Here is a 14,234-nt window from a genome sequence, read left to right as displayed (position 1 = left end):
TTCCTAGATTTGTTTATTGTAAAGTTGAAATCATAACAAACACGATGCTCGCTACAACTTTATGCATTTTCTATGCATGAGTTCATTCTAACTCAGTTGGACTTACTTCTGAGCACAAATAGGATCACACTCTGGAGTCCAAATTTCTTTTTAAGAAAATAAATGCTTAAGATGCATTAGATGCTTGAAGAAATATTTTATTAATCCATGTGTGTTAAAGGGCTTTTGAAAAATGCTACCGGCAAGTTGTAAAAGGGCAGACGTAAGGTAGAATGTATCCTTTATATAACAACCCATATTTCAGGAAATCAATCATACCCCTCCTTAGCTCCTTGTAACCTTAAACTAAAGTTTCTTACAAGGAAAGGTCTTGATCAGAAGACCTTTTGATTTTGAAATATGGCAGTTAAATTGCATCTTTAGAGGATTTAGAGTGTCTGGACAAATCAGTTAGATGTATAGTCTGTTTAATTTCCAATTCAGTTCATTGCTTGCAACTAATTAGGGTGTTTGTTGTCATGAGCAAGCATTATGATATAATTTTAAGGACTTCAATTGGAGAAATCAGTATATTACTCTTGGCCGATAGAAATTTTATTTAGTGACCCTGGATGTAGGACAGAGTAGTGTCTCCTCAGAGGAGTTCATGGCTCGCATGCAACTGACCCAAAGTTACCTGTGTCCTAACAAATGACTTGGGGGAAGTATCACACTTTGGACCTAGTTTTTATCTTGTGGCAGTGACAACGTAATCTGGGAGCTGGGCAATATGTGTACTCAAGACAGGGGAAAAAAAATGAAATCTTGATTTTGGGATTTGCTGTTTAGATTAGTTTGTTGCTATGGAAATGGCTAATATTTACTAAATATGCAAAAGTAAAACGTAGAGGCTATAATTTTACTTTGTATTCTATTGAGCTGAAAAAAGATGGAAATTAATATTTTTTCCATTTCCCCTACACTTTTCCTTTCTTCATCTTTCTCTTTCATTTCCCTACTATGTTTGTTTTCATTTGTATTTTATATCATCTATCTATCTATCTATCTATCTATCTATCTATCTATCTATCTATCTATCTATCATCTCTTTGGGCTACCTAGAATTACCTATATGAAATTGCAGAGGGGCAATAAATATATACATGGTATGTTACACCCATTGCCTCGTAAATAGCTCATAATAGTTCATAATAGCTTTGAGAGGTGATGATGCCCTGTCTGATTTTAAATGCAAATTTGAATCTGGGATTCCTTAATTCTAGTCTAGTTCTGTTTTCTTTTTAATATGTTTCTCCATGAGTCTTGATCATCTAAAATGATTCTTTGTAATTTCTGGCATCCTGAATATGCCATTGGCTAATGCAGAGAATGAAACAAAATATTGACAAGTATTTAAATGTTTCTGCCTTTCATACCAATTTTTTTATTTGCAAGGTTTCTCTAATGTTTGTATTGTGTAAGGCAATACTTCATGTTTAAAAGGAAATATCCAGATTAACAAATTGCCCTGATGGTCTGATCTGGTTGAAAAATTGTTCAAACACTTGATGTGAAAATAACATGTGATGTCATTGGAATATTCTAGAATCCTTGGGGAATGCATTGCTCTGCGGGCCAAATGTGATGTACCATGAGCCTTTGCAGTATTCAGATGCTACGGAGATTAGAGATGTTTCTTTTTGGTATTCTAAGGGGGGAAATTTGGCCTGTTGGCTTAAAAGTGAATAATTTGAGATATTAAGCTGATCTTTAAACATTTTTTTAAGCTTCCCAGTTTCTCCAACAAATTTTTATATTTTAAGCATTTATAGTCTCTGCCATTTAATGTTGATGTTTTTAAACTCTGGAATGTTCTAGTTATGATCAACAAAAATGGGTGGCTCATCAAATATGTGACAAGTTGGCAAAAAACATACAAATCTGTAAAACAAGATGGCCTTGCCAGCGTTTATCATCCTGCTCTGAACAGAAAGTACTTGCAAAACCTAACACTGTTTCTTATATTCATCATCCCACAGAGTTCCTTCAATCATAATAGTAGATAGCATTATTTGGCCCTACTGTAAAAGAAGCCAGAATTTCTAAAGAGTGAAAAGAATAACAACCATTTTGCTAAATTAAGCAGATCCAGAAATTAAATTGCATTAGATTAATAGTTAACAACAGAAGGAAATTGCAATTAAAAACAAGAAGTAAACAGTAATTGCAAGCAAGAAATAGTGGTCTTATTTTTTCCAGCCAAAATAGTTAACAAATAAATAACTAGTAGTTATTTGGAGTTTGTAAATAATACAATTTACAAGGTTACAATGCTCAGCCCTGATTTATACGTCATCTCATTAGCTATTGGTGCTACCACTTTAAATTTACTTGAAACATTGTAATCCTTGGCTGTCATACATGTTTTACTGTATAGTAGATCAAATCCATAAATTTTAAAACAAGACTCTGGATTCCATAATTAAGACAAATGATTGTTAAGAGTAATACAGGAAGCCATTCTGAGTGCTACTCCTAGTGACTTCTCCAGATGACACTGTGAATTATAAATCAATATGCACATTGCAGTAAAGTGAGCTTGTTTTGTATTAATTAAAAAATAGGGGAGTACTGTGGTGTAACAATAATTATGTTGTCTGGTTTATTGTTGCACTTGCAGTTGGTACTATATCTGACACCTTAGCATTGTATAGCATTTGAAGGGCATCCTGAAAGAAATGCAAACATTTGATTTGACATGCAACTTCTGAAAAATAAACCAGATGCTGATACAAATTAAGATTTGTATTTGTATTTAATGAACATTTTTTTACAGAACATCACTTTTCTTGCTTATTACAGCAAATGGTTCTTCTTTGTCTTAAAAATAAACCTAGAGAGGAACAACGGTGATCTGAGTGGAAAATAAAACTTACATTGCAAGAAGCAACCTAGATGTTTACTTCAAGTTGTAATCTAGCAAGGGGTCTTTTAGCATCTGATTCTATAAGTTTCTAAGAAATGTAGCTCATTTCCACACTAGTGATTTATAATGTTTTCACAGCACCACCCAAACATTGAAGTGATATAAAGCCTGGCTTCACTGTTGTTGTTTTGGCACAATTGTGAACAATTGTAGGAGACGCTCTAAATCCCTAGTGTGGAAATGATCTTTGTGTTAGCCAACAATGTGATTATTAATGTATCCGTTCAAAAGTAAGATTGATTGCAATACTAAAACGGTTAGAGATTATTTGATTAGGGAAGGCAGAGTTGGGATAGGCAATTAAAAGTGTGTTTGGGCAGCAAACTGCCACAAATACTTTCCGGTACAGTTTTAATACAAATGGGAAATCCAGAAATTCCAGCGGCATTTTATTTTTGCTGGAGCATGTCCTACCTATCTTTTATATGTAATGTAAACTAAAAAGAATAAATGTTTTAACCATGTTCATCCCAAAATATGTCTATGGAGATTCTCAGTCATACAGGTCATAATTGTGCTTTTTCAAGAGGCAACTGGACTTTCTGGTTTTTCTTTGGAAATGTTTCGCTTCTCATCCAAGAAACTTCTTCAGCTGTGTTGAAAAAGATTTGTATTTGTTGAAGATTTGCCGTTGTTGCATTTCTCTTCAAAGTAATTAACTCCATTTAGCTTTCAAATGCACAGAATAATCAACCAGTCCTTCGAAACAAGGAATAATGTGGTGTTTCTATTACCAGACCACACTATTTCATATTGCTTCTATGCACACCTCTCATGATTCACACACAGTAGACAGAAAAAGTAGATAATAAAAATCTCTCAGCTTTTCCTTCACATTCTGTTTCTTGGTTAAGAAAGAACATTTTGTCATGTAATCTCCTCACTTGCTGCCTGGAGTCAGAATCCCAAAGAACAAAGTACTCCATTTATAGGTTTAATTATGCCCCCCTAATATTATGTGGAATCATAACTTTGGTGTGGATTCAAAAATTTCCACTTCATCGAATTAGCAACTATCCCCAAATGATTTTCTCAAATCAATTCAGGCATTAAGCCAGAAGTAATGGCTTTGCAGATCCTTTAGGGAAGCTTGCATTATAAGACTTTATGTACAAATGATGTACTATGCTCTGGGTACACAAATTTGACAGAATGCTCATGAAGTGATTAACAGTTCGTATTATGTCCCCATGCTATGTTTTTTTTTTCCTGTGTGTTGTACAAAATGGCAGCTGGTCTTACCTGAACTGCTATCTTCAGGTCTCGGACAGGAGGCTCCAGTGGATGGTATTGACACGCCCATTTGGCCACAAGCCTGGGCTGAAGCTGAAGACATGCCTCTTCACCCTTCCTTCTCCACTTCATCAAAGTGAGCTCCCCTCAGACCTGAAAACAAGGCACAAAGGAGAACTCTCACCACCCCAGCTATCATACTACCTAGGGCAGGAACTGGAGCCTCCTGTCCGAGCCCTGAAAATAGCAGTTCAGGTAAGACTAACTGCCATTTTCCGGAGCGAGGGACAGGAGGCTCCAGTGGATGGGACCTACCAAAGCTAAATCTCATGGGCGGGGAACTCATGCTCTACATTAACCTCCTGTAGCACCCTGCACCCAAATGCTCAATCAGCCGATGGGAACGCGTCCAACTGTAATGTCAGATAAACAGCGATGGTGATGCCCATGTAGCCGCTCTGCAAATGTCCTCTGTGGGGACCTGGGAGGCCCAAGCCACCGAGGTGGCAGCGGTCCTCGTTAAGTGTGCCATGATGCCAGCCATCACCGGCAACCTCTGGGATTCGTATGCTAGGGATATGGCTAAGTAGATCCACTGGCTAATGGTGGAAGGCGTTACCCTCCTATCCAGAGACGACGGTTGGAAAGATAGAAAAAGTGCCTCTGACCTCCGGAAGGGGGCTGTCTGCTTCAGGTAAATACACAGGACCCATCTGACATCCAACCGGTGCCATTGCTGTTCCTTTTCCCTAGCCGGATTAGGGCAGAAATCGGGGGAAATAAGCTCCTGGGAACGGTGGAATATGGAATTCATCTTAGGAAGGAAGGTTGGGTCCAACCTCAACATGACCCTGTTGTTGTGGAACATGCAAAGTCCTCCTAGCTCTGACACCCTTCTAGCCGACGTGGTGGCGACTAGGAATACCACCTTAAGGGTTAGGTGTTTCAGGCTAACCGTTCTCAACAGCTCAAAGAGCTCCTCCATGAGAGCCCGTAGCACAGTGGGAAGATTCCACGTGGGGAATTTATGCACCATTGGGGGGTGCAGGTTGGAGCCTTCTCGAAGGAACCTCTTCACAACAGGAAGTTGGGTGAGAGGAACTGGGCCCTCGCCCAATGGCAAGGGCGGCTAGTTGCCTGCGCACAGTCCCCCGGGCGAGACCCTTGTCTAGGCCGTCCTGGATGAATTCCAGGACCTGTGGTACCAAGGCCCTGGTGGACTCAATCCTTTTGCCTGGCACCAGGAAACAAAAGCCACCCATGTAGAGTCATAGATCCTTGAGGTGGCATTTCTGCGAGAGGCCTCTATGGTTCTAATCACCCGCAGAGAAAATTGAGCTCCCTTTAGGTGCTCCCGCTCAATCTCCACACGGCTAGTGGGGCAGCCAGTGTGTTTCCAGGTGCATCAGCTTCCCTTGGTGCAGCTCTATTTCCCCCTCCGGTATCCGCCATGGAGGCTGGACTGACAGAATCTTGAGGTCCGCGAACCAGGTCTCCTCAGCCAGTGAGGAGCCACCAGGATCAGCTCTGCCTGCTCCCTGACTAGCTTCTAAACTACCCCGGAAAGGAGAGGGAGGGGAGGAAAAGTGTACAGGGGCGTCGACTCCCTCTGTTCCCCAAGCTGGGAACCAAGAGAAGAACCGCGGAAGCTGGGTGTTGGCTGGAGTGGCGAAGAGGTCCACTACTAGCCATCTGAACCTCCGGCAGATGCTCTGGAACAGCTCCTGGGACAGGCACCACTCTCCGTTGTCCACTGTCTCTCGACTGAACCAGTCAGCCTGATGGTTGTCGATCCCCATGATGTGCTCCTCCAGATCGACTGCAGATGTCTCTCTGCCCAGCTTCAGTGTGCAGTGCCCTAGAATGCATGCCGCCCTGCCGATTGATGTGGGCCTTGGCCGCCACGTTGTCGGTGAGTAGCAGGACGTGATGACCCTCAACAGCGGTCCGGAAATATCGAAGCGCTAGATGGATCGCCCGGAGCTCCAGCCAGTTGATGTTGTGTCGGAGCTCCTGCCAGGACCACCGGCCCTGTGCCAACTGGGACCCCAGGGTCGCCCCCCCAGCCGAACAGGCTGGCATCCGTGGTGAGAACGAGGCACTCCTGGTCCCTGAACTTGCACACCTTGAGCAAGGCTGGGGACAGCCACCACTTGAGGGAAATCTGTAGCTGAGGGGTGGCCTCGACCTTGGCTGGGGAGCTGCTGGTGTTGGCTCTCTGGAATGGTAGGAGTCACCACTGCAGAGTCCTGGTGTGCAACTGTGCCCACGGTACTACCTCGATGCAGGATATGAGTTTCCCCAACAAGCTGGATAGAAAGGCTATGGGAACATAACGGTCCCTACGGACCTGCTTAATCATCTTAACCAAACTGACTTGCAGTCTGGGGAGAGAAAAACCTTTCCTGCACAAGAGTCTAGGACCACCACTAAATGGAGAATTCTAGTTGACGGGGTGAGGGAACTTTTTTCAAAGTTGTCGGAGAACCCCAGCTCCTGAAGGGTGTCCACGACCTGCCAGAGGTCTGCCCCCGTCTGACCCGAGAGTGCCCCCTGGACAAGGATGTCATCCAGGTAACAATGTAGCCTAATGGGAAAGCCCCTTAGGTAGACTGCCACCACTACCAGTACATGGTGAATGACCTAGGTGCAGAGGATAACCCAAAGGGAAGGGGCCTGTATTGGAAGTGGCGGCCCAGGTAGGAGAACCGCAGGTACTGCCTGTGGCGCAGGAGGATGGGAATATGGAGATAAGCCTCCGTGAGATCTATAGAAGCCATGTAATCCCCCTCCCGTATACCTGCTAGAATGGATTTAAGCGAGGCCATCTTGAACCTGCGGTATACAGGATGATAGTTCAAGAGCTTCAAGTTGAGAATAGCTCTCCAACCTCCTGAAGCTTTCGGCATGAGGAACAGATTTGAGTAGAACTCATGGCGCACCTGGTCCGAGGGGACTGGTTCTATCGTGGCGATGTCAAGCAGATGGGTCCACGGCTGGTAACTGTAATGCTTGGGAAAAATCTGGCTCAATGTTATAAAAACATCTGTTGTTAGTGCCAGGGTTTGGGAAGGCAGTGGGCTTTTCACATTGCTTCTTGACAACTTCCAGAAAGAGGTGTTTGAATGTTTGAATGTTTATTTTATTTATATGCTGCCCTTTTCCCCTGAAGGGGACTCAGGGCGGCTCACAACTCAAACCAGGGAAGGGGGATACAAACAAAAAATTAAAACGACACAAAACAATACATAATTTAAAACACACAACAGTCATACCATTCGAGACGGGGGCAACAATTCTTTAGCCCCAGGCCTGTCGGAACAGCCAGGTTTTAAGGGCTTTGCGGAAGGCCTGGAGGGTGGTGAGGGTTCGAATCTCCACAGGGAGTTCGTTCCAGAGGGTCGGAGCAGCCACAGAGAAGGCTCTCCTCCCGGTAGTTGCCAGTCGACACTGGCCGGCGGATGGAATTTGGAGGAGGCCTAATCTGTGGGATCTAATCGGTCTAGTGGAGGTAATTGGCAGCAGGCGGTCTCTCAGGTGAGGGGCAGGAATCTCCTCCTTCACCACCTTGGGTTCAGAAAAGACTGGGCCCCGGGGTTTTTTTGCTGCAGGCCCTTCCTTAGCCCCCTCCCTAGCTCCATCTATCCCCCCCCTCCTCTTCTACCTGTGCAGTAGCATGCGCTTTGCGTAGAAGAGACTGGAATAAATTTGGGGGCAATAGTCCAGTAAATGCCGGAGTTTCTGGCTTGTCACCCTCCTCATCCTCAGACAGGTCAGGATCTCTCTAGGGTCTGTCCCCTGTTACTGAACCTTCACTAATGAGGGAAAGAGAGGTAGGGCGGCTCATGGGATTGGATGGAGGCCGAGCTTGGGATGAGCTGGCCCTAGGATTCCCACCTTGATCTGGTGATAAGGACTGAGCAGTCTGCTGTTGCAATCCATGTGCAATTCCAGAGGCAATTGCTCTTTTGATGAGATTTTGCAGCCCCCTTGGTAGATTCATATTTGATATGAGATATTTGTTAAGTGAGTTTTGCCCCATTTTTACAACCTTTCTTGCAGTCTTTATGTGAATCACTGTAGTTGTTAAGTTAGTAACACAGTTATTAAATAAACCTGGCTTCCCCATTGGACTTTGCTTGTCAGAAGGTCGCATGACCTGCGACACTGCAGCCTTCGAAAATATAAGTCAGTTGGCAAGCACCTGAATTTTGATCATGTGATGATGGGGAAACTGCGACAGTCGTAAGTGTGGAAAAGTGTAAAAATATTCAGTGCCATTGTAACTTTGAACAGTCAGTAAATGAACTGTTGTAAGTCAAAGATTACCGCTAGTTGTACAATAGCTGCATTGGGTGTGATTGCAAAGTAACCCACTTCTAAGTCCTTTCCAAATCTTGATGTAGTATTTCAGGACTTTGAGCTGATGAAAACTTGGTTATCTCAGGAGAAAGAGAAAAGGCGGATTGTGCCAATTTCAACAGTCACGCAAGATCAGATATAATGAGAATAGTATCTTTACTGCGGACAAAAATCAACCACAATAGATGAGTATATTATACTGCAGTGCAAAGAAGTCAGAGATCTAGCTAGTTATTCACCAAATTTAAACTCTCAGATTCTTTTTCTACCTTTTTAAAGTGGCAAGGTGCTTGATGGCTTGAAAAGATGGATGAGATATTAGAGCCGATCTCTAGCCCATACACCACTGGTTTTATGCCTCTGCAGCCTCTGCTCTTATACCACATTATACCATTTTGGCTAGAACTGCCGAAAAATTAATTTAAATTTCTGTGGGGTTGTCCACACTACCACTGCGATACATGTGAAAAACACTGGGATCTTGGTTGATCAAAAATTTTCTAAACTATAGTTTGCTACTCTTGCCTTCACTCTGAAACTCCCAGTCTAGTTAAATTGTGTCTGGGAGTCTTCTGCCAAATCTATCTGAAAGCTGAATTAAGGATTAAGTGTCTGGAGACCTGAGATTTACTGCTAAGCCTGATAGCTTGGACTCATTTGAAAGAATTCTATAACAGTACTGTGGTCACAAAAAGCAAATACATATATAGGAATTATTAATAATGCAGGTTATCTTGAAGCAAACTGAGGATGCATAGGCTTTAACTTGAATTTAGTGCCATTGCTAGATTTTTTTTTAATACAATCACTTTCTCTTATTCTGTGTTCTTCCTGGTCAACTTTTTAACTGCTACTCAACCTATTTGAATCTCAAACCTTCATCCAGGAGTGACTCCTTAGTTGCCAGTGTGCAGTAGGTAAATGAATTAACTTACAATATATCCTGGTGCATAGGCCCTCTCAATCTTTTGAAATTCAGCATAGACTTTCATTATTCAAGGAATGCTATCTGTACTAGCAACCTCATAGCTTTTCTTTATTTATGTGATGAAGACCAATTAGGGGAAAACAATTGAAAGATGAAACTGTTTTGGAATCAAGATAGGTGTGTTGGTGTGTGTGTGTTTTCCTCATTACTCATCCCCATTTGAGTAATAAGTCCTGACTTAAGCCTACTTCCAGGCCTTTAATTACCAAACATTAACCATGTTTCTGCTTCTGTTTACTCGGAGGCTTGAGTGTAATGTCATCTTGGGAAAAAATTACGAAGATTCAAGTTAATTGGGGCAGAAGCAACATTTGTACTATAAATGATCCTGCTGTTTTCCTATATAGCTTATAAGAAGAAGACATGATGAGATTTACAAGTGGGCAAAACATCGGTTTATATATAATTGATTTTATCTGTACCAAAGTTTTTAGGCTGGTAGATTTTAAAATAACAGTTCAGGATGCAATATAGGAAGACTGAAAGCAAAGCTAGAAGAAATGATAGGCTTGTTTGTTCCTTGATTAGCATAAACCACTATAATTTCTGCATTTCTTGGGTGGAGTCTAAGATTTACTTTTGGGAAGTGGGATTGGAGACTAAGAAATGAATAATTCTTTCTGAGTATATGAATTCCTTTCTCTTGAATGTCCACACATGGGGTCTAACCTACAATGTGGTTTATCTGATTGGCTTGGCATTTTGAATGCAAAGACATAATTTAAGACTTAGTTCTCTGTCTGATCACAGACAGTTGTAGTTTATTCAAATTGTGGTTTAATGTTTAAAGAGAGAGAATGGGCCCCAAGCTTTTATTCTCTTGGCTTCCTTCCCTTTGCTCCTGCTAAGTCATCAGTCATATTTCCTAGAAACTCCCTTCCTTTCTAACTTAATTGACTGTCCTGTATGTTCTTGATGTGTCTTCTTCCCGTATAGCTGTTGGCAGGAAGAGTCTGGGGCTTTCCTATTGCTGAATTAAATTGCTATTCGCTCATTTTTGAATTGGCAGAAAACAACTAGCAAACAAATTTGCTGCCCTATTGTTGATCCTTATCTATGTAGCATTTATTACTTCTACTTTTGACTTGCAACCAAAATAACTAATAGAAGTCTTTCAAGTTGGGCTGGCACTTGATTCTGAAATGAGGTACTTCAGGCAGATCAGTGGAGTGAAAACAGAATTTTGAATTTGTAAAGGTTAAGTAAGGAGTAGAAGAGGTTAATGATAGAAGCTTAGTCAGCCAGATTGGAATACAGATGTTCTGGTTACTGATTTGTTTAGCTTGTCATGGAAAGAAATCCAGGTTTGAAGCAGTGTCTGATGAATTCCATCCTTAAGAGGCTTTGAACAATCAATCATTCCCTAGGAGATCATGTGATCAGTAAGAAACTTTGGAAACATTAATACTTCCACATTCCATCATCACTTCTAGACTATTGTTTCCTACCCTGGCATCTCTCTTTTTGTATAGTGTTCCATGCACAGAATCCCCCAATATCACCACTGCTAAGAATCAGGGGAATTGAAATTCACACATCTGGAAGATGCCAAGTTTTAGAAAATGTTTAGACTGACTGACTCTCTCTCTGTATGTATGTATGTATGTATGTATGTATGTATGTATGTATGTATGCATGTATGCATCAGTGGTGGGTTCTGGATTCCGTTCCAACTGATATGGTTGGAATGGCTCCAGCAGCATCTATATACATGCACGCACGCACACACGCGTGCAAGTGTTGTAGCATCAAATGACGCTTTCACAAGCCTCTGTGATGCTCCAGCTGCTCAGCGGAGCGGAGCACAGGTGCTGTATGTGCCGTGTGTGTAAGTGCCAAAAGCTTAAAGCACAGATAAGGCGGGTGGGTGGGTGGACCCTCCGGAGCACCATACCAGAACGATACCCGGTGCTCCGGGCAGGATCCGGTACACCCATACCAGGGCATATCTCCTGCAACCCACCACTGACATGAATGCATGTTAGGGTTGCACTGAATAAAACAGTAACATTTTTCATATTAAAAAAAGTAACCATTTCACACATTCTCCCTTTTGTTCTTTTTCAGAACAATGATTCCTGTCACTGAATTCCGCCAATTCTCTGAACAGCAGCCAGCCTTCCGTGTTTTGAAGCCATGGTGGGATGTATTTACAGACTACCTTTCTGTTGCCATGTTGATGGTTGGTGTGTTTGGTTGCACATTACAGGTAAATAAATAGGACTCCAAGTTAAAAATGAATGATACCATAGAAGCAGGACTGTGATTTGTCTCAGATTCTAAATGCTGGTTGTTGTTTTTTTAAGAAGATTTTAAAATCATGGATATTAGAGTTTTTTGTTCATCTGCTCAAGTAACATAGCAGACCAATTTGCAATAGTGTTATTCAATTTTTGGAGTAGTGGGCTCTAGAATAACATGTGGTCATTTAAGTAATATGATATAGGAGAAAAGCAAGCAGAGCTGGTGGGTGGAGTTAAACATGTCATCAGTTTAGAATCTTTAATTCTTATCTAGGATCAATTTAGTGCTGACCATTAGTTGACTAGATTCTTGTGCATAGGTTTGTATAAATCTATGCTGCAACTTTATGAATGGTCCTGATTCTTTGCTTTGACAAAAATCCTTTTTATTTAGCTATCATATTAATATAAGGTCTAGTTGTCCTACTCTACACTTGACAGCTGATAGTTCCAGGTTAGCATCTGTTTTAAATTATAGATCTCTATAAACTTGACCCTATCCAAGTCAGGCACAAAGAACCAGGACCATTGTGTAGATTGCAGATTAACCAATTTATTGAAGCCTATACACAAGAATCTAGTCAACTAACAGTCAGCACTAACTGGCACTAGATAAGGGTCAATGGAATTCATAGGAAGGTGGAGTTGGATCTCTTGTACTGATGCAAGGACTCTAAACTGGTGTCATGTGTAACTCTGCCTCCCCCCCCCCAGCTTTTCCTGCTCTTCTCCTACATATGACGCATCTTTGGCACAGTTATATGTGTGTCCAAATGGAGTGTTCTCATAACCTGCACCCACACTTTTGTAGTACATTGGAAAGATTCTCAAGTGTATGGCTTGAGGTCAGAGTTGATTGCAGCTCCAGGCTTTGTATGCAACCCCAACCACTTTAAAACTTGCTACATGATTACATCTACTTAATGAATACATAGGTAGTAAATATTTACTTTTGTTTTGATTTAAATACAATTTTGTTTGTCCCTATAGCTTCCTTTTGATCTAAATGTTTAGATCAAGTCTAATAAGATTCATGCTCTTGGTATGTGCTAATTTGGGAAGGGGATGGGAACATAACTTCTTCTTTTAAATTTAAAGAATGAAAAAAAAAATTGAAGACAAGAAAAGATTGTATTAAAGATTTACAACATAAGCAATTATGATGGAGTTTACAAAGAAAAAACACATTCCACTGTTATTCCTATAAGTCACTTTAGATTGGAACAGATATGAAGATAATGGCACAAGAGTTTAGCGTTTTAATTTCTTTAACATTTTGTACAAAAAATTCTTCATCCATTCTCATCTCTTATCTATTAGCAGATAATACTCATTAATCAATGAGCAAAAATCCATTCAGTTACTAATACATACACACACAATCTTAAACAATTAAACCAACTTATTTCCTTTCCTAATCAATCCAGTGATTTATAATTTTCTATAAAAATTCAACAACAAAAGTCCCTTCCCATATCATATCTCATTGCTATAAACAAATCCTTAAAGCCTTAAGTCATTCAGACTTAAGAAACATTTCATTAAAAGCTAGCAGAAACAACAACATATTGAAAAATCTTGATCTTTAATTCCTTCAAATACTGTCCCACAAATTTATCATTTTGTCTGTATTTCCTTTCAGAAACTCCTTTGGAAGTTTACCACTATCCTTCAATTTTAACACTATAGCTTACCACTGTCTCTATAAAATACAACCAAAAAAATCTTCATACATAGACACTATCAGCTAGAAATCAGCTACTTAAAAGGAAGCAAGATTTTCAAAAGGAGGATCATAAAATTGATTATATATATTATATATACTCTCCTTTTGAAAAGTGCCCTATTGAAAACAATTTTTTTATTTCTGTGATACGAATAGCATTCAAATGCTCTATATTAAGTTGTTATTCTCTTTCCTTCCACTCATACTGTATTCTGTCTTTCTTCAGTTGGCAGTCAGTAGCAGTTATATGCAAGACTGAAATTATTGACTCTAAAGGCCGTTATTCTTGGCCAGAGGCCTAGTGCTAACTAAATGTCTTCCTTCTGACTTTTCCCAGTCTGTGTATGTATTACTATGATCACAAGAGTCCATGTAAATTGTTTCCGAGATGCGAACAAAATTATTTGTGGGAGCGGGAAGTAGTGGAAACTGCAAGCATATAGAGCAGCAATGGCTAACTTTTTTCTAAAGGTGTGCCAAAATTGTGTGCACGCACAAGTGCCCACCTATCTGCACATGCACGCATGACCCTACCCTGCACATGCACACGCCCCCCCCCCCATGCATATGTGCGTCCCCCCATGCAGGGGGAGTTTTTGCCCTCCCCAGGCTCTGGAGGCTTTCCCGAAGCCTGGGGAGGGCGAAAATAGCCCAACAAGAACAAATTTCCAGTTTGCCCATTGGACTGTTTTTCACCCTCCCCAGACTTCAGGAAAG

At 41.1% G+C, this 14,234-nt stretch overlaps 1 protein-coding gene across 1 annotated transcript in view; it reads left to right on the top strand.

The window, feature by feature from the left end:
• The window catches only part of LRRC8C (leucine rich repeat containing 8 VRAC subunit C), a 37,954-nt gene that overhangs the window by 13,163 nt on the left and 10,557 nt on the right, over window positions 1–14,234 (top strand). Inside the window, exon 2 of the mRNA XM_032219015.1 lies at window positions 11,616–11,757. Within this exon, the coding sequence (XP_032074906.1) occupies window positions 11,620–11,757 (138 nt within the window). The 5' untranslated portion in view covers window positions 11,616–11,619. The remainder of the gene's footprint in view (window positions 1–11,615; window positions 11,758–14,234) is intronic.

The sequence above is a fragment of the Thamnophis elegans genome, chromosome 5 (genome assembly GCF_009769535.1).
Source record: "Thamnophis elegans isolate rThaEle1 chromosome 5, rThaEle1.pri, whole genome shotgun sequence".
Classification (NCBI taxonomy): Eukaryota; Metazoa; Chordata; class Lepidosauria; order Squamata; family Colubridae; genus Thamnophis; species Thamnophis elegans.
The sequence above is the reverse complement of the archived record's forward strand: the minus strand, read 5'-3'. Positions and strand labels throughout refer to the sequence as shown.